General features: G+C 32.1%; 1 protein-coding gene across 3 annotated transcripts in view; it reads left to right on the forward strand.

The window, feature by feature from the left end:
• LOC134253652 (homeobox protein cut-like 1) overlaps window positions 1-26,813 on the forward strand; it is a 49,727-nt gene that overhangs the window by 3,980 nt on the left and 18,934 nt on the right. For all 3 annotated transcript variants that reach the window (XM_062736225.1, XM_062736227.1, XM_062736226.1), the window contains exons 2-7: window positions 13,237-13,347; window positions 18,151-18,277; window positions 18,592-18,729; window positions 19,575-19,642; window positions 22,043-22,175; window positions 25,534-25,600. In XM_062736225.1, coding sequence (XP_062592209.1) covers window positions 13,237-13,347; window positions 18,151-18,277; window positions 18,592-18,729; window positions 19,575-19,642; window positions 22,043-22,175; window positions 25,534-25,600 — 644 coding nt within the window. The remainder of the gene's footprint in view (window positions 1-13,236; window positions 13,348-18,150; window positions 18,278-18,591; window positions 18,730-19,574; window positions 19,643-22,042; window positions 22,176-25,533; window positions 25,601-26,813) is intronic.

The raw sequence follows: 26,813 nt of genomic DNA on the forward strand, positions 1-26,813 counted from the left end.
GAGTTATAGCCCCTTGAAATGTTTTTTTTTCTACTTTTGTTTTTAGTAATTCAGGATAAATGAGAGATGTGTATTTTTTCCCTTGGTTAGAACAACACTCATGTTTACCAGAATTATGTACAATACATTGTAATATTAAATCATATTTATATTTAGATATACAAACATGTATTCATTCAAGCGGAATTATCACCCAGGTGTGTCCCTAAGGTTCAGGAGCTCCAGGGGGATTTCCCCACCCCTAAGAACAACTTGATCAACCTATTCAATAAATGAAAATCAAAGATTAAATAATTCTTTTCATTAATTTTAGTTATAAATGTCTTTTTTCTGTACAGTGTTTTAGGTTAGACATCCACACAGTTTGGGGGTCCAAGTCCACTCAATGACTCAATTTGTTGCAATATTCTTTAAACAGACTCCATTCTTCACAGATATTTTGGGCTTCTCTTTTTGAGCTTAGAGCTCATAATAATATACCTTTAGTTTTTATATTGTATACTTCAACTTTTTGCATAAATTAGCACTTTTGGTTTTGATTTTCTTTTCTGAATTTAAAAAACTTTAAAACTTTATGAACTTTCCATTTTTAAACTGTTCAGCTTGAAAATTGATGATTTGCTAATTTGTCAAACGGATATGTCTTCAATTAATTGTCTTGCCCAAAATCAAAGACTTTTAATTCATACCATCAATGTAGGTGGGTTAGACTTCTTGCAAAAGATTGAGTCTCAGTTTTACTTAAAAGAAAGCTATATCGGATTCATATGATCTGATTTCAAATATTACAAAATGAGTAGATAGAATTGATACATTAAATGATTAAACATTTTTAGTTGCATGAGTACTTGGTAATTTTTATGTCATATGCTAATTAGTCAGCTAGCCTATAAGTGAAGTCCTAAATGAAGTTCTTAAAACAGTAGATTTTCTTTGATACCAGGAAAACCCACAGGAAACTACTTACTGCCTATCAACAGAGTCTGATCAAGTGTTCAAAATCGTTCTGAATCAGAAATTTTTTAAGGGATTGTCAAAGAGGCTTTAACTTTAATAAAGGGGGTAAACAAAATTCTCATCCTTAAGTCAAGCACTGTAAAAAGAGAACCCAGTGTACTTAAAGCATCTGTTTTCTAGACATGGAAGAGTAAATTTTGTTGATAATTTATGGATTATTTAAATTCATGGCTACCTTTCAATCACGGGGCTGAAGTGATTGGAAGGGATATACATTACCATTTCTGATCGCCAGTATCTATCTTCTTTTTCGGAGATTTTGGTCATTCATCATTAAAATGTTGTTGCAGTTTCGGCAAAAGAACCAAACTTAAAAAAAAAAATCGCAAAAGGTGATGGATACATAATTGTGATCGATTATGAACGAGAGATATTGGGCCATTTTACGGCCAATTACCGCTTGACGAAATATCGACAAAAAAGTTGTCAAAAAAAGTACTAAGTATAGGTGTAAAATACATCAAAGCTTAGTAAAGATTTCTAATCAAAGCCAAGGGTTTGCTCGTGATGTATTAGAAATCAGATTTATAAGTTTGATCTCTTTTATGGGTTCAGATATGTTCAGTGACTATGAAACACTTTAAAAGCTTCTTATTTTGCGCAATTTGAAAAATTTTCATTATTTTTCTTCTTTAATGTCAAAAGTTACTTAAAGAAGACATTCGTTACTTCATTGATCTATTTTTAAGGGCAGCAAAATATGTTTTAAGTTTTCAAGCCTTTAATAAACTTGCCTAAAATTTTTCATCATTATAGAGAGTGAAAAATTATGTTCTTATAGCTGAGCATGAACTTAAGCCATAGGTCAGCAAAATGAAGATTCTTTATGCGTGACCAGGTTGTAACTATAAAAGATCATGACATAACTAAAACATAGAAAAACGGAACATTGAGTTTGTGCTGCCTTATTATAGACATAATAATGTCTGCAATAATGCTATATTATGTCATTAACACATAAAAGTGAATGTTTTTCAAAGCAGTAAGAAGTAAACTATTTTCAAATTAAGTGAGTTCTAGGGAATCATTGATAAGGAAAAAAAAAATCAGATCACTTAAATTTTGTGTAGTAAGTCTTTAGGCTTATAATCTTCTTCAACTTTGCTTAACCTATCATGCTGAAGGCAACTACTAAAACAGTATGCGGCAGCGATGAAAGATGTGTTCTCCTTTATATTTCAAGTGGCTCCCTTGATTTGCAATCATACGTATGTATTACCAATAACTGTTTTGAGTTTGAAATCAATCATTAGAGGCATAACCTGTCAATGCTATGGCTCCAGTTTCGCCTTTGATGTCAATTGCAGCCCTGAGAGAGCCGTTAAATGCGACCAATTTCAGACTCTTGTCTTGCTCCATATGCCTTCTTCCTCTACGGCCTTGGTGTTTGAGGCAGCGTTTTACTAACACCACCAAGTATTGATAGCTGGTTAAAAAGGAGGGGTTTTCTTTTGTCAGCAAATTTGCATCTAAGGTATTCAATTCTTGATAAGATCACCAGATGACAAAAGAAAAATGAAGTATGCTTTAAAAATGTAATGTTATCCATGATTGAAAATATAAAATGCAGATTTTTTTTGTATGGCAAATATATGAGGAAGTTGCTTATAAAGTAAATGTATCAGTTATTGCATTAGTTGGTAAGAATATCTGTTTTTTTGTTGAGGACTGAGCCTATGACAGTGGAATGCTTGGGATTAATTCTACATTAAATTAAAGAAATCAGATCCAGGTTACAGTAATTTTATGTCTATCATTTGATATGATTTCACATTCATTACTTTCCAGAGAAATGGCTGAAAAATGTAAATTAAGTGACTGGAGATGAAGATAAAGCAAAGTTTCACCCTTCATCGATTCGGAGCCCTGTTTTATACAAAAGTTCGGTGGGATGAGGGTATTGACTTGAAATTCAATCGCTGATCTTCCTTTTGAGGCACCAATGAAGGCTCTGATCCATTAATGATTACTTGAACCCCCTTCCCCCAACCAGTCGCCCCACAAAAGACACTAAGTTTCAATTCTTTGCCAAATTGATTAGAATTAAATTGAACTTTTGTAGATAATCAAATATAAATTCCTCGTTTTCACCTATCCTTGAGAAAACTTGGAAAACCGATTGGATTTGAGTTAGATACTGAAATCATCTGTGTATTTTGGGATGGCGTAGCTGTTTGAAGTGCAGTTAAGATTTTAATTACGTTTACAATTAACAATTACTTTTATCTGTTCCTAATGATCTAAATTTAATGATTTTGTCAGGTACAAATAGGTTTTTTGACTCTGGAGTTGCGGAGTAGATGTTTAATTGATGTTTCATGTTTCGGGGACCCTTTTTTAGCTATTTGATCTGACATGTCCATTTCTCTGTACATTACAGAACAATTAATCTTTCTCAAAAATAAAAAAATACCATTTTGTAAATCATGTAAAAATTAAGAGCCCCAAATATTAAAAAAAGAATTTATAAATTAGACAAATGAGTCCTTTTGATGAAGGTGAGACATTTTGTTGTCATTTGCACATTCCAAATTAATGTTCATATTGGTCATAATATGCACGGTAGATTAGTACAACTAAAGTGTCGTATCAAATATGGGTGTTGTCAACTTCACAATTCACTTTAAAAAGCACTTAATTCTAAGAATTTAGAATGTAAATAAGGCAGAAAAGATTATTTAAAGGATGAGCAAGTAATGTTTGAACAAAGTTAGATTCCTTTTTCTTTTTTATTCCCCCAAGAATAACATAGATATAAGGCTGTTCTGTTCATAATTCTTTATAGGTTATTGAATGGTTATTTTGCATCAATCAGACCTCTGTTTGGTCGAAGAAAAAAAAATCGTAAGCTTAGTGAAGCTTGTCTTTTGGGTATAAAGTGTAGCTATTAGATTAGGCCATTTCCGTGGAAAATAAGCAAGAAATTACAGTGCATGATTTAAGTGATTAGACAGGTCAGAAAATCTCCATTCAAGATGACAAAAATGGGGTCTATAGAAATAATCATTAATGAGGATGGGTTGAAATCAAATTTCGGAGGACACCTGTGGTTGTGATTGGGATAAGTAGCAGCTATAAAACAGGTGCTTCCTCAGGCCATATGCAGCGTTCACTGTCAAATCCTCAAATTAAAAATAAAAAATCTACATATTCATAACAAACTTTATCTTAAGTCTATATAATCTTCTCAATTTTTCAAGATGCCCTTTTTTAAGCCCAAAAATACTTGGTCTTTTGAAAAGGAACACACAATAGAAACTCGAAAAACATATTGACAGGTTCGCAATGAATGGGGGAGATATAGCGATAAACAGCGAGGTGTCGTCGATTTTCCCTATTGGCTAAAAATTTTAACTTTTTATTTTAGAATTTGGTTTTTGTAAATGAAAATTGGTTTGAGGTAATAATAAACTTTTACATCAGGGACATAATGTAATGGAAAATAGATGGACCAGATTGTAAGCCACCTATAGGGGTTTGAATTTTGAGTAAAACATTTTTTCTCCATGATCGAATGATTGTATGTGTTATTTGTTGGATTTCAACAATGTGTATTGTTGCATTTTCTTTGAAATACATGTATAATAATGCAGACCCAAAAGTCCCTGAAAATGGCCTTATTTGTATTTCCGAAGTATATGAAACTTGACATATTTATATTCAAGATGAGTCTGACATAATTCACATATAATTATGGGGGGTAGAAATTACTTTGCAATAAAGAATTACTTGAGAGAATTGAAACTATCATTTCAGAACTTAAGTTTCGGAATACTAAATTCTGTTATAGCGTTAGTCATTGAATTAAGTGCCCAGAATTTAGTACTGTTTTTTCAAGTGGAAATGTAAAGTACATCTTTATTTTGCACTGATGGGTATGAGTGTTTTGCAATAGAGAAATTGTTCCATTGTACTAGATATCAGCACAGGCAGATACTTCCTTGATTTGTTAGCACCAATAGCTTTAGTTCTTTGGAATATCTGTTTTGTTATACAGATCTGGGGTTTTCCTTTCTTTAAGCTAAATGTAATTGTCATCTTTAAATTGTCATATCATTTACACTCAAATTTTCTATTTAAGATTTTGCAGGTTTCACATTTCATATCGAATGTGGTCTAGCTAGCTAAGATGCACAAATTAGGCATTCACTCATAGGTTTATCTTTTGTCATTAAAGGGAGATAATTTCTATATGGATACTTAAATTTTACCTTTTTTGGTTATCAAAGGTGTGTAAAACTAAATGAAAAATGCTCCGAAGGACTCCATACATGTACTTGATTGAATGCTATAGTAATATATGGTTTATTTTTTCTCTTTGGTACATTAATCTTTACATTTCACTGCACCAATAGAAATATTGAATATCCATTATGCAATATAATATTTATGCACATTCTTGGAATTCCTCAGTCAAAAGTTTATGTTCAGTTGACAATGCATAAATATAAATACAATATTCTTCAGATAGAATAAGATCAAATTTTATGGTAATTTTTTTTTTGACATTTATTTAATTTTATGAAAATTTGAACTAAGAATATAAAGGCATGGAATGAAATGGGCAATGGCTGTCACAGGTATTATGTTATATAATACTTTATTAATAAGACAGTTAATATAGGCATGATGAGGATGAAAATCTAGCTTTTCAGAACCATAAAATGTAAATCACTAATGTGAAAAGTTAAACTTCAATTTAATTTTATTGACAGTAGCCATTAAGAAGACAGTCACCAGATCTTTTTGTGTAACATTATCATTCATGTATCCATCGGGCGACGAAGATGGTAAAAAAATACCTTTTCGTCGTAACATCAATACCTATAGGGTTCGAAATGTCACAGGTCATCAATTTCTGGAGAAGTATTTTGTTGGGCTGTATTCAGACACCTGATAGTTGAAGCATCTTTTCTTTCTCCCAAGTCTTTTTGTTATGCTATAGATGGAAGTTGGTGATATGTATCGCAGAACTGAATAAGTTTCAATTCTATTCAATATGATAATAGGATATTGAATATCGACGTTGCAAAAGCAGACATTTAAGTTGCGCATACTTAGCTGGCTTCTGGAACAGGTCAAGTGTAAGTTTTCTTGTGTTAAAAATTTATTTTTGTTAAAAATTGTTGCTATGTGAATTTTCTAATTTAAGATTAATACCTTTAGTTACATATTACAATTATTTGTTTGAAAATTAACACTTGACTTTTTGGACTCTGTCTGATGTAAAATTATAATTACTGTTAGTGTATAAGATAATTAAGATTGACAAATTTGTAAAGAGGATTCTAAAAAACTTTAAAAGTTTTTCTTTCATGACCCTTATTGGTGATAACTAAGTACCTGATTTTAAGACCAACTGAGTGTTAAAGCGTGGATCATAGACTACTGGCTCCCTCAATAGTATTTAATGATGTATGTGCTCAAAGTTTCATAAGCTTAAATTCTGTTGATTTTCTATTGGATCTTTATTCCCCCCAAAAAATCACCCTTCACTGCCCTGAAACCACCTGATTTTTTGCTCTTGGATGATTGGAAGTAGTGATTTAATGATATTCTTGGAGTGGTTTTTATTGGTGTTTTTGAGAGCCATTGATCTTGGGCATGAAAAGACCTTTCTGTTGCGCTCTTTTTCTTAAGATTGGAACCTCCTAATAACAACATCTGGGATCAATCTGAAGATATATAAACATCATTTAAAACTCTGTTAAAATTGCCCAATGATTGGAGTAAATAATTACGCCTGTTTGAAACATAATGAACGCTCTGTGCCATATCGGTCATTCTGTGATAAAAAATAAAATACATCCCTCAGAAGCTGATAGATAATTTAAGTTGGGTTTATAAATCCAGCTAATTAACTTCTTTAAGGTTATAATTCACTAACTGTAATCAAATCTGATAAATCTAGGTGAAGTTTTAATTGTACTCAGTTTTAAGTTTGTAAATATGCCTAAGTTTTTAAAATATATTAAAGTGCTTGCTCTCAATAATTGGCTTAAAACACCACCATGGGAGGTGAAAGAATTTTGTTTGATATGACAGTTAGGTTGAAAAAGTTTATTGTTTGAACTTTAATAAAGAAAATATTGAATAGTTAATGTAGGCAAGGATTATGAATTCAATTTTCAAATCAATAATGGGTTTTACAATGACATCAATTTTAAAATGATTGAATATTTAATCTCTGTAAGAACCGGTAGTGTTAGAACTCTATTTGTATTTGAAAATCGAACGGACATCACATTCAACAAAGAGAGGAAAGCTCATTTTTGAAATTCTAAATTACATCTCGGGTTGTTAGAGCTTTGGAATGGTGGGAAGGGAAATCGGTGATAATGACACCCAACATCACAAATTTTGTTGTTTGATCAGACGTTAAGACTGATTAGGAAATTTCGGTAGATCACGGCTAGGGATTCAGACAAGCGGTGCCACGGTATTGATCCACGGGGCCAACAGTGTCGCATTTGTGCATCATCTAGGTAAACTCTCCGATCGCTCAATAGGTGGAGTCAAATAAAATGTTCACGTCGACTCAATAATCTTGGTATCGAAATAATTCCAAATTTGGTTCCTGGCCGTTTAATTGGTAACAGATACATTTATTTGATGACAACTTTTCTTATCAGAATCATTTTAATTGACCATCATTTGGAAATCGTGCTCCAAAGTTTTTTAAGTCTTGACAAATGACATTTTTGCTGTTGCTTTCATTTCGACATGTCAAACAGTTCATGAATAATGGTACGACTGATACAGCCAGCTGCCGATGTTACCAAGAAATTATCCTTATACCAAAGATCGCTGGAAGTTGGAGGGAATGTTTTGATCTTGTAGTAAATACTTATATCCTCTTTGGTCTCTGCTGTAATTTTGATCAGGAATATGGCTTTGCTAATCAAATGTGCACCAAATTATTTTTTGCGAGGAAAAAAAGATATCTAATGAGAACTTCTACTCAGCCCTATCAATAACGCCAAAAATATGTGTATTAATTTCGTAGCGGCAGTCACACTTTGAGTATATCTGAAGCGTCAGGTGACTTTGGGGTCAAATGTTGCTTAATTTATCTTATTTTTATGATTTTGGCCCATGAGATGCTTCACTGTTCTTTGGTGCAGAATCATATTTTTTGAGAGATGAAGATTTTAAATAGCCTTAAAAATGTTTGATTGATTTGGGTAGAGCTAGTGTTGCCGAGTTCCCATGGTGAGACCTCTATTCTGTAATACAAAGTGGCAACAGTTTGAGGAAATTTGTACACAAACTGAATCATTCAATCACTGATAAAGAAACAGTTTAAAAGACTTTGAATAATTGCCACTTCCTGGATTGATTGGAAGAGTTAATGAGAAATCTGTTCTGGAATATGATTTATATTCTTGGCCTGCTTTGAGTCCTTATTTTTTACAATAATCAGGCAGATTTTTATTGATATAACACATCCTTGGTTCTGTTTTGTATCAAAAATCAGATTTATAGATGCTCGATCGCCTCATTACATGTACAAAAAGCTGTTTTAGATTTTGTGTGGCAAGGTGCACGGATGCCATCATTTTTAGTGTCTGGTGCTCATGTATGAAGTGGACTTTTGTCACTTTCAGGAATAAGTGTAAAATGGCTATTTATGGCTGGTAAGCAATTATATACTAATTTATGTAAAACTTACTTTTTTTACAGAATCTTTTCGATTGGTTTGTTGGATGGTAATTTTAATGATCAGAACTTTGGAAACTCTTGTAACCGCAAGTTGTCACTTCATTTCAGAAGTATCCCCCGATCTCTCAGTTCTAAATGGTGATCAAATTACAAGTGAACAACAATGGCCTTTGTGCAAATGTTGTTTATTGGAGAGAATATTTTCAGAGACATAAGTAAATGTGGCTGAAGTTGATAAGAAAATGCACTCAAACACTTAGTAATGCTCACTTAGAATCCCACTACACGATCAGTCAATAGACGATCCATTGATCTGAGTCACTGTAACTCTTTAGTCTCTCCTTGATGTTTGTCCCATTGAAATTAGTTAATTATTTTTTAGAGTGCAAAGTATGATTGACATTTGTATTTTATTTTATTTTATTTAAAAAGATGTATGTTCTTACATCATTTTAATTTTTAAACATGTTAAATGAGTGATCTACTTGTTCCCCTTCTGTTGTTTTAATTTACAAAAACTTATGTAAATGACAATTTGTTTTTCGATCATATGACTAACCGAATATTGAAAAATTCCATATTTTAATGAAGTGCAAAATGATTGGAACATCTTTGACTTTAAGAGGCACATGTCTAGCAGTTAATATAGGGGAGACAAATGAGGCAAAAATCAATGTATTGATTTGACATTCACAGTCAAAATGTCAGTTTATATAAGCTGTTCAACTTAACTACGAAAGGTGTTTATTAAAAGTCTTGGGGAAGACTGTTTGATAGTATTGATTTAAGGTAATCTCAGGTTTTGAGATAATGGGAAAGTGATTTAAATATAAACATTGCTTTTAATCCAGTCAGCATGCCCGTCTAGGGAAGATACCTTAAGGACTAGGTAACGTAACTACCCAACCATCAATTTCCAATCGGGCCAAACCACCCAGTTTGACAATGATCTCCAATCAGCTGTGATTACCCACCATGTCCTAGAAAGACACTTAACCAAGACTTGCTTGTTGTCAAGGTGTTTGAGGCATTCTGAACCACTCTTGCTTGCTTTGGTTACAATGTATTTAAGATTTTTTTAAGCTTCTGTTAAATTAGCTTCTTTTTTCAAATGAAGTAGTTTAGCTCATCAATGTGTTTGAAGACATTCAAATGCAAAGTTCTATTAAGTTTTGCCATAAACAAATGATGTACAACAGTGATGCACATGAATTGTGCATAAGCACTTTCAGAAGAGACATTTCGAAGTCTTGAAACTATTTTCAGACTTTCAAACATTGCACATCAAGTGTTTTACTAGTGTATATTTTCATGCTCATTGGTCTCCTCTAAGTGCATCCAATTAAACTGCTGTAAAATTGACATCGGATTGTTCGATTGGGATGGATACACGCCATTTTGGAACATTAGCAAAACCAGATAATATGGCAAATCTAAAAGTGATTAAGTAGAAAGTTGATCTTGGTTTGAAGTCTGGCCAAATATACTTCTAAATCAAACTTTTTTTTTCAAAATAAAAAAAAGAAAGAAAAAGTTTCAAATTTTCTTTGTTTGCACATATCAACAATAAAGATGAGTTTATTTGCAGTCAGTCTGTGACTTAATTGTGTAGAAGTTTCAAACCTTCAAGAAAGGTATATATATGTTCTTCTACTTGAATATTCTTAAATTTTCAAACATTTCATAGGTTTAGAATGAAGAAATTTGATGTTAGTCTTAAATCTGTGACTGATTGCAGACCTAATCTGTGAGTCTGCAACCGGGTAACGGAACTTTAAGGAAGATGGCCAGAACCAGGAAGAGAGATTATTGATAGTGGTGGCTTGATGACATCAGTGTTTGGAAACTGTATCATTTGATCAAACCTCCTTAAAGAGGAAGATTTTAAGTGAGCACTAATTAATTTATAGGGAAGTCACAAAAAAGCTTATTCAGAAGTGATTTCACTAGGCTTGAAATAGGAGCCTTGAGGTAAGAGGGGGATTTAGGGTGCTTTGCAGTTTGTTTTTTGAAGGGGGAGGGGTGTAGGACTCTGGACAAAAGATGTAAATAATTTTTATTCTAAATACTGTAATGAAAAAAAAACTTGAGTAAGGATTCTACATATAACACATACATGTAGGTTTTTTTTTTATATTGATTTTTTTGGGGGGATGCTTGTACATTGATCGAGGCAATATTAAATTGAGCTAAGACTACATGGTTATTGAAAGGTAAGGGTATATTTGACATGTTCTTTAGAGATGAAATGTGCGAGAAGTCTGAGAGAGTTTATAAATTAGTCATGTTAGTGATGGGTCAAGTCTGGAGATATCTCTTGTCAGAATTTCACCAATTATGGATTAGAAAACCTTTTTTAGTTAAAGTGTTTGACATTGAGTGTGACAATTGAGTATAGATCCCCACAATTTTAGTATTGTAGTTCTTCAACCCAATGAATAAGCACTTTTTCTTTTGAGAGTGGTCAAGAATATTTCTTTAGGAGGGATTATAACTTGCAAATATTTCCTGCTGGGCCCTATAATGATGTCATATGAAAATCTTTAAATTGAATCAGTTCTCCTAAAGATTAAAAAATATTATTTGGGGGGAGACCAGTATTTTTTGGATGCATCGACGTGCATGCATATTTGTGTGGTGCAGACAGTTTGAACAGCAGCGTATTGTAGCAATAGAACAAGTGATCAGGATTTCTATCATAATTCATAATGGTGATGTGTTATTTTCTGCTAATCTCTGCTGATAATGGTGTCTTCGGTACCTCTTGCCAGACAGCTCCGGTGAAAAACATCAAACGCTATGATAGACCTTGAATAATATCCCAAAACTTGTCAAACCTATTACTTATACTACAAGGAAGTGGGGATTATTGATGCTGAAGATAACGGGGGAGAGTAGTCAATAACATGCCTGCTGGTAACCGGGGAAAGGGAGACATTTAGTTCTTATAGGTGTACATGTAGCTGAGAAGGAGAGAAAGTAAGGGGAAGCATAACTCTGATTTTTAAAATATGATCAAAAGGGGATGCTAGGTTGAAAATTTTGAAGTTTTTATATGTAAAGGTGTACATGTAGCAGGAGAGAGAGAGAGAGACAGAGAGAGAATTCAAGGAAAGAAAGTGAGGGGGAAGCATATATGTCTGATTTTAGAGACTCAAAGAGGATGCTTAAGATTGAAAGTTTTAGAAGTTCCCCTCAAATTTAACAGCTAAGAGATATTTTAGAGAAACGTAGATATTTTGATTAAGAAGAAATGAGGGTAAATGAATAATGTTTTTAAATTTTCCAAAATCTTTGCAAAAAAATAACACCCGATGTTTTCTGACATTTTGACAATAATGATGATAGTCAGGCTGATTGCAATTAAGTTTTGATTGAAAAATTAAGACAACAAATGCACACCTGTGTGCAAAGATTTTGCCAAGGTGTTTTTTTGCATTCCATTGTAGTTTGATTTTTTTGTACTTGGAATATAATATGATGATGTTGGGGATTTTTGTTTAACAGCATGATATCAAATTCTGATGGAGAGTTGATGGTGCGGGGTATTGAAATTTCTGTCACGTTACTTGTTTGTTTAATGTGCCGTGTTCGTGCATTGTTATCGATAGACAGCTATCCTATGTATTGGCATGGCTGTAACTATTTTTCGAGGTTTTGATCTTGAGAAGGGATATCAGAGTAGATCCATGATTATTCAGCCAGGTAAATAAGAGGAATAGAATCAAATTGACAATTCATTTTAAAGCGAAATTGGAGATATGTTTTTTTCCAAAAATTTACATAAATGAATTGAAGAGGAATATCGCGGTTACATTTTATGTTCGGAAAATAGCAATTTTATATGAAAAGATTTCTATCGGGCCAATCTCTTTGTTAGACGAGTTATATGGATATTTCGTAAGATACTAGGTGTATTGACAATGATTATATCTTGAACAAAACCGAAGGTAGATTTGAAGTAACATTTTACACTGAGTGTCGACTTTTTCAGTACTTAAACTGATGGCCTTTATTGTGATCTGATGTGCCATGCTATAATCAAACCGAATCAAATTCACATCAGATAAGACTGCCTATTATCAAGTGTTTATTGCTAATGGCTTAAATGACAAATTTACATGATATTTTCTCAATCTGTTTAATATTCCCTGTTTTGTGAAGTCAAGTGTGCTATTTTCATCTGTGATCGTTTTGATATCGGACCCTAAATATTCCTTATCTAAAGAAATCAAGTAGATATCAAGAAATTTATTTTTTATATTTCTTTTGTCATCTTGCGTGATTACCTGCAGATGAGAAATGTAAAGATTTCTGATATAGTACCAAACTTTTTTTTAATGCAGTGAAACAATATGTCATATTAAAAGCCAATCGTGTGCAGATGCAGCGTCTTAATGTAGCAAATGGCCTGAGAAAGTACATTTTTCATAATGCAAAAATTCACATAAAAAACTACATTAGTGTTTTAATAGGTCTTGATCCTTTGATTTTGTTCTTGAGCTCTGCATTTCTAATACTGTTATTATTAATGGTTTGAACTCTGTCTCTTTGCAGAAGGAACTTGACATCACTGCAACAGAACTGGCAAACAGACAGGACGAGAGCGACTTGTCCAGAAAGAGACTGGTAGAGCAGAGTCGGGAATTCAAGAAAAATACTCCAGAGGTGAGACATGTTCAGGGGAAGAAATCATGGCTTGTAATTATTAGGATTATACTAAGAGGGCTGGGTGGTTGTGGCCATTTTTAGACTAAATTTATTGCCTTTAGAAGAAAAGCTCCACATAAAGATTTTTAAAAAATGATTAAATGTATGAAATTTTCTTTGCCAAATGATAGTTGACAGCTTTTAAGATATCATAAAAAATTGAGTTATATCTGATGGTTAATTTGTTGACCCCCAGCCTTGCTTTAAATGATTGGAGGCTATAAAACCATTAAAATCTGTCCAGACAAAATTAGTAGTTTCCTGTTTTCTGCTTTTTCAATGTTTAGGAGATAGGGAAAAGGATAACAGGTTATGGGTCATTTATTACCCTGTATAAATCCTGTAAAATTGAGAGATAATAGATAATCAATAATCCAGCAATTCTTTACATTCTCTTGTTTCCTGTGACTGTTCCCCTTGCTTTAGACGGGTGTGCTTTCTTTGTAAATAAACCGGTAGCTAAAGTAATTAAACTAACCAGCAAAGATATTTATCCACCTACTCAAACAGGGATATCTTTCTATAAAACTATTGATTGATTTTTAGCCATTTGATAGACTCATCTGTCGTAAAGAAGATCAACAGTAGGTGAGCTATATGATTGGACATTTTAAAATTTAAATTTTTTAAAAAGTTTTATAGTGAATATAAGTAAGGAAATTTATATACGAAACTATTTCCTTTTATGAAATTTATTTTTTGTATTGATTTTTGTGGTAAATTAAGACATTGTATATTTTAATAAAATTTTGTTTTTTTGTAAGTCAACCTTTTCCTAAATCTCAGATATCAGGTAATTAAAAAAGTTAACCCTCTGCAAATTTACATCAAAGTTCCTGTTAAAAAAATGATCTTCAGCAATTATGTCCACATTTATGGTTTGTCCATGAACACCCAAATTGATGAATTTGAAATGTGAGAGGAGAGAAAGGGGAAAGGACATGATGTTGCATGCCACCTGATAATACCGTGACCTCTACCTATAACGCCTTGTGCAATAATTCCACCTAACGCTTTGACATATTGATAGCAGATTTATTTTTGACACCGTATTTTTACAACCAACAGAGCTGGTAATTTGCCTAGAATTGATTGGCCATGTCAAAGGCTTCTTTTGGTTGTTCATCTGTAGGGTAATAGATCCTGATGGAGTATGTCTTAAAAAGTGCACCATGGAATTATTTTCAATCAATTCTAATTTGAAAAATTAAGCATATCAATTTGAAATGAACTTTATTGCAATCGGTGAAATCCCAATGAATTATCTGGAGCATCAATCAAATATTTAAATTGGGGAGTTTGGTAAACAGCTGATTTCGTCTGTTTAATTACATTTCAAAAGTTTTATTTGGATCCTGCAGATGACCTTATTTTTTCAATAAAATTCAATATTTGAATGAAAAAAAAATAATATTACAGTTATAGTTAGATATGGTTAAGAGTTTTATATGTTATCTTAAGGAAAAGACATTGTATCTGCAGAAAGTATGTCTTCTTGAATTTCATTTACAAAGATTAAGGTCACTTATAGATTCTGTATTGAAGTCTTTGCTGTTTTACGTAGTTCATGACATAATTGTACTATTTCTCTATGAAAAAAAATAACTTCAATCGTGATCTGATTTCTTCTAAGAAAAAAGGGATGGAGAAAAATGGCCATAACTTAAAAGTATTGACAAAAATACACACAAATTGTGTAATTGAAAAATTCTTTTGCTCAATAACCACATAGTTTTCAAGAGACTTCAATGATTCATTTCAAATGAATCAAAAACCAAAGAAAAGCCATTTTTTCATCCATCAAACACAGATTTTCGACATAAAAACATTGGCACTACCCATATTGATTAAAACGAAAATTGAAATGGCAGGAAAATAGTTGCATGTATATGAATGGTTAATGACCCTATCAGAAACTAAGACATCTGTTACATATTAGAGTTTGTATTAAGTTGGCGAGGACCAGTCACAAGGCTTTTTCTTTGACTTCGGTTCATTAAGATAATGATATCTGTTATAGAACTTTGTGAAGGGAGGAAGAAAAAGTATCAAATGATTAATTTCTAGCAATAAGGAGATCCATTAAAGATTTAAGGGGGATTAGAAACCGAAAATTGGGAGCTTAAATCATATTTTTTAACCTGTTGTTGCTTGGCACATGGTTTGAGAAAAGAATCGAAATCAGCCTCAATAAGGGTTATCTCCCTTTATCTAAACAAAGATTGTGCAAGCTTTATATTATACTCTTTCATTTGGTATTGTTAGAATATAAAATTGAAATTAATAAAATAATTTTTATAAAATAAGTTTAAATCAGTAGTTATTGAATTGTGCACAAATTAAATCATTGTGTGACTCATGTCGTCTGCTTGCAACTTGTTGATGATGGATTCCAATGGGCAATGGCTGACGTGAGGAACTTTGCGAGAAAAAATTTTGTAAGACAACAATTTGGTGATCTTTGACACCCTCTGCAATCAGGAGGGCTAAACATGATCCTATATGCATGATTTCATAAATAAAACTTCGCAGCTTTGACTGAAATAGAAATATGACAAATACCCATTCTGTAATCTTCATGGGCTCACGAAAAGTTTTATTTTTGTTTTTAATGGTAATAAATAATCGAATTAAAATTGTCAGAGAAGCCCATGGAAAATGCGTTGAGTTTTCAACTGGCTGTCTTGAAATAATTTAGCAAATGACATCTTGACGGGAAGAAATCTCAAACAACAGTCCTATCTTGAAAGATGAATGGCATCACACTCCAAAGTCGTCTAAGCATTATCGCTTGTAATTTACCATTAAACTGAGGAAAAAGATAGGCTTAAAGAATATATACTTATTACACGTAATTGATTAGATTTGGTGTAGCCATTCTGGCTTATTGATGATTCAACCCCTGCCGCAGCTGTTTCTTATTTTCAAAAAACTTTTTTGGGGGAAGCTATAAAATTAGCCTGCAATCATCAAAAAAGTTTATCAATAGGATGGCTAGGATCATGACGGGTGACTTTATTGGTCTGGCAGTCAAGTTTTCATTCCAAGGAAAAGTTCCTCTTTTTGTGTTCTTTTGCTATAAAGGCTAAAGAGATATCCCTCGCAAAATATCTGGGTCCCGATTCTGTAAGCAAATTAAAACATGAAAGTGTCAGCTTTTGCTATCTGCAAGGAAATAAGAGAGGCAATTATCCCTCTAAGTGTTATCATTCCTTATCAAGAGAAAAAGTTGTTAACAAATGAATTGTACATATATGCAGTAATTGCACTTGACTCAAAGTAGTGTTCAGTGAAATCAGTGTTTTATCTGCACCTAAACAGAAGACCAAAAAAAAAGAACTTTCAACACAAGTGGGGATGAATAATAAATGACGAGGACTTACAGTGTGAGTAAATTAAAATAATTAATGATTGTGTCTCCTTGCAGGTGGTATCATTATTGTACATGTGTGTTTTGGGCATCTGCGGTCACCTGTAAGAGTCTGAGTCTGTGACGGATCATATGATGTCTGAAACATAGATATTACCTGTAATTGTCCACAACCAAGACTTATTGTTTTAACCTTTCAGCCCCCTTGTGATTTATTGAGCAGGACAAATATGTGCTGTACTTTCAGATCTGTGTATTCCAGCACAAAGAAATCTTTCACCTCAATTATTAATGACAGGTGCCATGATGCAGAAACTCTCCTTGTGCCAGTTCAGGTGACCGGTCATCCACTTGCCATAAAGTTTTTCGGAGTCATTAATGAAACCGGTGTAAAATTGTTATTTTTCAATCACAAAAATTTAATGTGAAATCTACAGTATAGATACCACCATGGTGACACAACCAAGCACTGGGCTGATATTGATACGAGGGTCAGAATAGATTTGGTGTAATTTGAGTTTTTGACCATTACCAGAACCCCATTCTGTGACACTCCCCCTTATTTACACCGCTCAGCATAACAAATTTTTTTGCTGCAGTGAATTGCCCACCCTTGGCAAACCCCCTTCTGTATTGATCGTGGTGATTGGGCGATGAAAACATCTGATAGGCGTTTGATTGTTCAGAGGACTGATGTACATAATTATTTTATCGTAGCAAGATATCATTGTCTATAACTACACAAGAAAAAATACATCTCTCTGCCCCAATGTTTCGTCAGACTTAATTACCTCTGCCTGTCTGTAGAGTATTGCTGTAGATGAGGGGAAGAAATTGAGAGACCCCAATTTTTCCATACGATACCCCTTCGCTCCAATGTGTCTGAAGGTCTTGAAACACCTCTAGGATGTGCTGGAATTTGGTATCTCTGACTCTTCTACCTGTTATCAGGACAAAAGGCTCGGAGAAACTGCAGACTAAGGGGACCGCATTCCTTTGTTTTATTTTGTGGGTGTCATGTGACACTAAACATTGATATTGAATATTGAATTATGCAGTTTGCGTCTCTCCTAACATTGAATGTATACAAAAGTTTATCTAAGTGGATGGGAGGAATTTAATTCGCTTGGAGGGAAAGGGGATTTGCCTGCAGGTTTCATAATGCTTTATAAGTGGATGTCTCACACTTCTGAGTGTTTTATTTTACAACATCTGACAGAGTAATTATCTTTATTGATCCATTTTCAAGTGTGTTGAATTTAAAAAAGAATTGATTAAATTGAAAATGGGTAAATTCTGACTGCAAAGAAGAAATTAATTTTCTCTTTGGTTTTTCACAACACTCAAGGCTTAGTTTTGTTTCAGTCGCTGATTTTTAATTTTTTTTCCAGGACATAAGAAAACTTGTAGCCCCATTACTGAAGAGTTTCCAGTCAGAAGTGGATTCCTTGTCCAAGAGAAGCAAAGCAGCAGAAGCAGCCTTTTTGTCTATTTATAAGAGAATTATTGACCTACCAGGTAAGCCAGACAGGCTCATTGCCTCTGTGTTAGTCTTCACTAACATTAGGGGGTCTGAAGACCTGGAAAAAATAGTTTTCTCTATATTGGTTTCAGTGCTACAATTTGAGCATTTATCGTTTTCCATTGCAAGCAAGGTTCTGATTCTATACAGGTATATGTTGACATGTTATTTTTATGAATTATCTCCCTTGTTTGGGCATGATTTGTGAGAAGCACAGTTAGGATTAAATTTTACTTATGATAAAATGTTATATATGAATGTTTATTCAGCTATGTTCATTCTTTGATAAGTATCCTCCCTTCTCTGTCAGACCCTGTACCTGTGTTGGAGTATGCTCTACAGATTCAGAAGAAGGCTCATAGGGTCTCAGATCTGGAAATCGAAAACAAGCAGCTGAGAGACACGCTCGAGGAATACAATCACGAGTTCGCAGAGGTGAAAAATCAAGGTAAAGAGATGAAAACATGCCACCATTTTCTTAAATATTACACAATTTTAATTTTTTGAACATGATTATGTTAACATATTTTGTTTTTTACTGACATGTGCCCAGATTTGTTGATTATGTAAAGCTTTTAACCTTTGAACATTTTTCTCGATGCTCGTTATTAGTGATAATTTTTGTGACATTTTTATCGTGTCTCAAGGCTGTAATCAGCTGTTTTAGTATTTTTGTTAAAAACATGTCATATGAGAAAGAATCATTTAATATTTCATGATACATCAATTTGTTTTACTTATATCATATGCTTTTTGAAATTTGTACAATAGGATAGAAAATGTGAGGGAAAAAATTCTAAAATTTCACAATTTTTTCTATATCCATTTACAAACACTACATGAAGTGTACTAGAGAACTGGACTAAGAAGTGGGACATTGGGTTTAAATCACACATTCTGTAATCAATAAGTGGATACAGATTGAACCATATTAATCTGTTGTGTGTAATCTCTGGGTCTAACTTGTTGATACTTTAAGTCAGATGTTGATTTTGTGACATACGAGATATCGAAGACGATAATTCACAGAGATTTTAATCTTTTCCATGAAGTATCAGGGGGGACTTTTAGGGAGGGAGGGGCTCAACAAAATCTCCTCCATCTATCACTCTCATATTCAATACTCTGAATTTTATCTGGCAGAAAAAAAGACTAAAGGGAGCGATCACATAGTACACATTGCTGTACCTGCACTAAATACTAGTAACTGAAAACTATGAAATTTTGTTCTGTAGTAAATGTGATAGCTATGATGTTGTACTGGTTGCCTACAGTAATTTCTAACTTTTGTAGAGGTGACAATCAAGCAACTGAGAGACAGACTGAAAGAGTGTGAAGACAAGATCGAGGCTACAGCAGAGGTAAAAAGGGAGGCAACTCCAGAAGTCTGATCATGTGATTCAGAAATCAGACACATTAAACAGGGAGGGTGTTCCGAGGAGTTTATTTGAAATGGCTAGTTGTCCTCGTGACAAATGTGACTTTTTGATTGATAAATCAGGCGTTTTAAGAGACTTTGGTAATTATCAATTAATCAAATGTTTAATGAACCAGTAATTTAAATTTATGTTGAAAGGAGAGTGGCCAACCATCCATCACTAGCTAATGAGATGAAATCAATCGTGAATGTTTTCTATCAAACTGGGGACTCTCTTGGTGTATATAAGATCAAGTCTATCTTTAAAACTAGACTGGATTTTGTAATTTTAATCATATTATTTTCAATTTATGTGGTATAAAAAAAATTTTCATTCTGTTAAAAAGTTTTTTCTTTGAAACTATTCTCTATATCTTTTTGATCATCCATATTTTATATTTCACTATCACCCTAGGAAATAATTTAATTCTAGATTTCAATTCTTGAAAGTAAAATATACTTTTTATCTAAATTAAACTAAAATTATTCAGGGATGTTGAAATGATGAATGATTTTGTATGTAACATAGTGATTTGGTATGTTATACAGTGTGTGAGCAATTATTTATTGTCAAAAGTTTCACCATTCTTAACTAGATCCCATTTAATGAAAAATTTGTGTAAATTTCTAAGAGGTGTCAGTTATGTATATATTCATAATTAAGCATTCCAATTCCCCTTTTTTTTTTATTTCTTTGCATTATGTATTTATAAAGTTTAATGTTTTTAAGTTCTTTTTCTCGGTAAGCTACCCATTTTTCAAAAATCATTTCCGAAATAAATTTCCTGATTCTCATGATGTAATATTATCATGTAATATACTCAGAGCATAGCGAAGGCAGTATTAATTAAAACTGAAGTAAGTTATAATGTAGATCAGAAGAAAATTTTAGGGGATTATCTAAACAAATCAGGAACTAATAAAATGGATTATTTTTTGGTTATTTCTTTTGATTTTGAAATCAGATTTGGTAGCTAGAAAATGATAAATGGTTGGTTTTTATTTCTGCAACTTAAAATTTGCTACGGTGTCTGAAAATCTGATTTAAATTTAGCATTTCTTTTGTAAAATATCACATAATTAATTGGTTGAAAAAATAGAAAACAATTTTCTTTAAATTCATTAATTAAGAAGAATCTTAAAGTGAAGTATTGAAGACAAATGTGTTAACAGCGATTTAGACAAATTTGGTGACAGGCTTAGGTATGTGAAGATGTTACTCCGATCACAGGAAATGTTTGTCAAGATCGCTCTTGTATTTCAGTAATCAATATTATGCCTTCAACACCCAAGGCTGTACAAAGCATTTTCCTTCTCTTGTAATGATTTTTTTTTAAATAATGTTTATCATGAATGCTGTTTTATTTTCTTGAATTTCTAAATAATTTTTCTTTGAGGTGTGATAACAACCTAATTATATAAAGTTGAAAAAAAATCGAGAAAAAATTGGGGCTTACAGGTATATATTATATATAACTCATTTATTTCCCATATCCCCCCCATTGAATACATACCATTGGGGTAAAGGATTATTAAATTGCAGCATAGATTGTGAAGTAAACAAATAATATATTTCATTAATTTTTCTAAATATTTTTTTTTTATAAATTCTTAATTACTGGTATGTGTGATCAGGATATAATTCTTTTGAAATACTTTTTTTTTTACATCCTGATTCCTCAGTCAAAGTAGTTGACATACTTGTATTTACAGTAAGTCTCTAAGACATAACTAATCATAAAAAAGATAAACCATTAGGATAAATCTTAGCTAAGATAACATGAATTTAAGTCATAATTTTTTGGCAAAAATGAATTACATGTAAAACATAAAAATCAAACCAATATTTTTTTTTTTAATCCATGATAAAATGAGAACTGTAGAATGAAGCAAATATTTTTTTTCCCTTCATGTTCCACACAATAGATATTAAGTCCTCATATAGATAATTAATAAAGAAATATCCCTGTGACATTAATGGTTGAATGGGTGGTCAGCCTTGACCAACAAATGCTTGAGCGACTGTCACATTGATTCTTGGTTTTCGAGGGTCTGATACTTTGCGCTCATTTAACAGTCACGCATGGCTGGCTAATACGATAGTGAACAGGGAATCAATCACACGGCAGTACGTATGTATGTTAATCTATTTCTCTGGCACTCTCAAACTTGTCGGACACCTGCTGACATCTTGGTCCTTTTGATTTCAAACTTCGATCCTTTCAATTTTAGGACTTTTTTTTACCCATCAATAGTGATTTTTGATCGGACTTGATTATTTTTAGAAGAAATTTATGATTGTAATTTTGATCATAAGTTAATTTGGGCTGATTGTGCATATTAGGCCAGAAGCAAAGAAAAAGAACGGGAGCTGCAGCGAGTTTTTACGGAAAAAGAGAGACAGTTACAGGAGACTCAATTGTCCGTGGCCAAGAAGCTCGGGGAAGCTGAGCAGAAAGTTGCTTCATTACAAAGCGGTAGGTACAGAGCGTCAGAATGAAAAGTCACTAGTAGGTGGTGGACAAAACTAACTCCCCCTAACAAGCCTGATTCATAAAATCTGAAGAGCTATTAATTTCTTCCTTTTTTAGGAGTAGTCTTATTTAGTGTTGTTTTTAGAATGTTTATCATATTTTGTTGTTTTCATTTGGAAAGAAGTAGAAAATATATTTTAAGCTCTGTTCAGTTAATCATGTTATGTAAGAGTTTTAATTATATATTGAAGAAATTTCTTTTCTCATTATCAATTTTTTTGATGTTTTTTTTTTATTTTCAATTTAAATGGATATTTTCAATAAATATCAAATTTATCATTAGAAACATAATCTATAAGTTGTAACTCTATGCGATTTAGTCTTTCGAGTAGGATCATATATATTTTGAAAATGACAAAAAAGATTCATTTCTAAATTTAAAAAACTAACCTAAAAATCATATATAAAAATAATATTCTTGTTAATTTATCAAATTTTCTAGTACTGTAACAAAGTAAGTTTTTAATTTTTTTGAATGTATTTTTTCTGTCAATTTATTTTCATGTATGAACTAAAATAAATTTTAAGGACCAAAGCAGCAGTTGATTCTGATTTAGGGATGTGAGAATGGTCATTAAAAAGAAAAATTTTTTACATTTGTTATACTTAGACATTTTTCTTAAAATAAAACACATAAAAAATATAGAATGTTTTAAGAAAATAATTTGATATCTGCCAAGTTTAGCTCTTCATTTCTGTGTATAAAAAGGAAGATAAATAAAAGTAAATTTAAATCAATTTACTTGCCTCTAGATCAGTCACAAGGAAGGGAAAAAACATTAAATTCTCCAGATTTTGTTCACTTATTCCAATCTACATGTACACATAAAAAATATCACTCGGTAAAATACTGTTAGTTAAATTTTAAATCAACAAAGAAAATTTTCTAAATATTCATCATCAACAAAAATATCACAGACACAAGCATGCACGTACAGAAAACTCAACATTACCACCAATTTCTCTTTTTAATTTCACTGTACACAAGAGTTCTATTTAAAAAAAAATAGAAATCTGCCCAGCCGACGACAGTGGTTTTCTGGTCTGTTACGTTTAGTATGACCCAAATGTAGTTATGTTGTGTACAACAAAAAAAGTCACAAACATCAGACGCTGTGTAAATTATGATGAGGAATTGCTTATGAAACCAAACTACACCATTTATAACACTAAATAAGCTGCACACTACTAGGGTACTAAAAGATAATGAGTAGGCAACATTAAGAAAGAAGACGTCTATTCATTCTAAAATTTAAATTCAGTAGAATCCATAACAATTCTTAAAAATTCAATTTATTGAAGGAAGAAATAAAATCTTTGTATGAAATTTCTTCCTTGTTTTAAACATAAAAAATATTCATTTTATTCTGAACTTGTTTCGTATTGATGTTGAACATGTAGCAGAAAATTTCAAATTGTTGAACGAAGTATATAGCTTTGAGGGATATTTGTATAAAATTTTGCCTAGTCTTTGTATTTTACCATGACAAATTAATTTTTTTTTCACTCTTGATAAAACATAATTTACAGTACCGGTACTAATTCTGCTCAGTTTCAGTTGTTAGATTCTCAAAATCAATCAGTAAAGTATAATATTCTGTAATAAGAAAAAAAGAAAACAAACAGAAAAAAGAGGGTTTTAAATTTTTACTGAAAATGAAATATCAATTTTTTTTTATTATAACCGGGGTATTTTTTAAATTTTATATAGCAATGTTATTATAAATTGGTCACAACTACAGTTAGGATTTTTAAAAGTGTAAATGTGTCAATCATATACTCTTAGAAATTAATTATCAAAAAATAATATTATAAAATCTTAAAGATATTTAAAATAGAATTTATTTTATAAAATTATATGATTTAAATTAAGAATAGGAAAATCTGAGAAAAAATTATATGAACTCAGATTTCTTTGTACAAGTCTCAAAGACTTGATGATCTTTTAGTCACTTTAAAAAATATATTTTCCTGCATTAATTAAAAAAAAATTAAATCATTTAAAAAACAAGAATAAAAAAGTTCTATTAAAGGCTCACATGTTTTGTATGTCTGACATGGTCAGAATATAGATATCAATGGGATCATATATTTGTTTATGCTTATGTCGAATCAATGTCATTTTCTGTGAATCTGACACATGCTGCTCTATCCTGGCAAGTGTCAACCGATCTGATTTACATAGAAAGCATATTAATTGTGGTCGCAATTATCATAAATTAATATCACTTTTGTCTAATTTATTCAAAATGAACATATGATTTAAAATTTTGATTTGATTTTGTATCATAAAGTCAATCAAATTTGTAAATATTTATTATGAAAATTGAAAGATTTTTGATAAGTTGAGGTTTCTTGCTGATTTATTTTTTGCAATAAAATAAAATGCGTCGTCCGATGGAAGAATTGAACAAACATTCGAACGTCTTTGAGTAGTAAAAGATACTTCTGTGAGGTTACCGATTTTTGTTCGTGGTTACCAATGTGGTAAATATGTATGTATTGGAATTTACCACATACCAAGAAAAAATTAAAAATAAGGGATAGTTGTGAAACACTCCATTTTGTATCAGCTAGGTTGAAACAAACAATATAATAACATGTTACGGCTGTGTGATAATTTATGTTGCAAACTCCGGCTTGGAATTTCTTAATGATGGTGAATTAATAGCAAAGAGGACACAAGAAATTGATTGGCTGTCAGGCATAAATCGTGGCCCACTGTCAACAATTACCGAAATTGACAGAAGGATGACCCACCATTGTTCTAAGTTATTTGTGGATGGGCCGATATGGACTTATATCATTAAGATGGAGAGAAGTTGATATTGACAGAAACGATGAAATTTGACATGCTGGGTCAAGGAGTGAATTCAAATGCAGAATAGTGTATATTTCATAAACAAGGTCAATTATATTTAGACGCTGCTGATTTTTAATTGGACGCTCAAAGAAATTAATGCCAATCAGTAATTTTTTGTAATTTCAAATTGGTATTCCATTTTGATCAGCATGCTATCATTTTAGTGCAATCCACGGAATGAGCACCTGTGATTTATTTTGAGTTGCTCTGTGTTCGTTAACAGGATTTTGGTCTTCTTAAATTACATAATCTTGATTCATTTATGATAGGAATTATCAGAATTAAGCGTTAGTCAAATTCGATATGGGAGATACAAGTACCAGGTAGGGGCCTGTCATTGTATGCCAACAAAATATGTGCTGCATATGCAGGCATGATTGAATTTTAATTTCTATGAAATGCATTTTTTCTTATTTCTGTCTCCGTTTTCTTTTACAGCACTAGAGAATGTGCAGTCCGAGTTGTTCGAAGTCAAAGCCAAGTATGAAGAGGCCACAACAGCCAAGTGAGTGTTTATAGCCATTCTGAAACTGTTACTGAGAGTTACTCTGAACCACAATCACTGTAGCTTATCTGTAAAAACTTTCAAGTTCTCTTTAATTCTGCTAAGAACTTTGACTGTAGTATGACCAAAATAAACTGTGGCAACAGAGAATTTCACTGAGGTGTTAACCACAAACAACAAGTGCTAGGGCATTAATTGCTTTTGTTTTGCATGGAAATGAACTGTTCAAGATCTTTTGGTAGTGTAGATTCTGAAAGTCATTAAGAGCTGAAAGCATAAATTCAAAGATTCAAATAGATCTTAACTGCGTCTTAAAAATTTGACTATTTCTCTGAGATATTATATTCAGAAATTGTATTTCCAAAAGTGCCCTTTTCTTTTGTTACTGTATTTGGCATACAGCTGAGAGTGTATCTAACTCCCTAGTCATTTAAATCTAAATGGATTTTTAAAATAAAAATGATTTTTCTAAAATACTAAATTTTTTTGAGAAAAAATATTTTATTCATAAAAAAATGTAAAAATCAATTTGTGTTTTAATTCAAATCAAAGTGAAACCCTCTGATTTCCCAACACAAACAGTCATATTTATGGAATCAATTAACAAAGATATACTGTAAATATGACAACTTTGTGTCCCATTAATATACCAGGATATTGGTTTCTTATGTTTTTCTTGTCAATAACAAATAGTGCCTTTATTGATTTCTATTGTCTGATCTGTCCTCTCATTGATTTTTAGTTGTCGACTGGTCACATACATGGTCATTACGTGAACCGTTGGCCGTCATATGTCCAGTTATTGATTTATATTGTCTGGTTATTGATGAAAGCTCTGATAGGTCCTTCACGGGACCTGTCAATGTTTGCTTAATTGGTTCTGATGTACAAGACAATCGCTGTTGTACTTCTCCCATGTTCGTCATTATGTTCAAAGTCCTGCAGGCATCCCAGGACAAATGCACATCCTGTCAAGGCATTTGTAGCGCCTTGTGATTGTTTTTCTTTCGTTTGATTTTTATGTGTGATTTTGTGATTTTGTTGATGTTTTAAGTGACCCCCGATAATCCCTAACTGTAGTTTTATATGTTTTTCATGTTTTCTTGACTGATTAGGTTAAAAAGGTGTTTGCCGTTATTGAGTCAGTGATTCTTAAATTTCATTGGTTGATTTGTGGCAAAGTTTAAATATTTATATACATACAATTTGAATC

Source organism: Saccostrea cucullata, unplaced genomic scaffold (assembly GCF_032062105.1).
Source record: "Saccostrea cucullata isolate Sc308-1 unplaced genomic scaffold, CSIRO_AGI_Scuc_v1 ctg418, whole genome shotgun sequence".
Classification (NCBI taxonomy): Eukaryota; Metazoa; Mollusca; class Bivalvia; order Ostreida; family Ostreidae; genus Saccostrea; species Saccostrea cuccullata.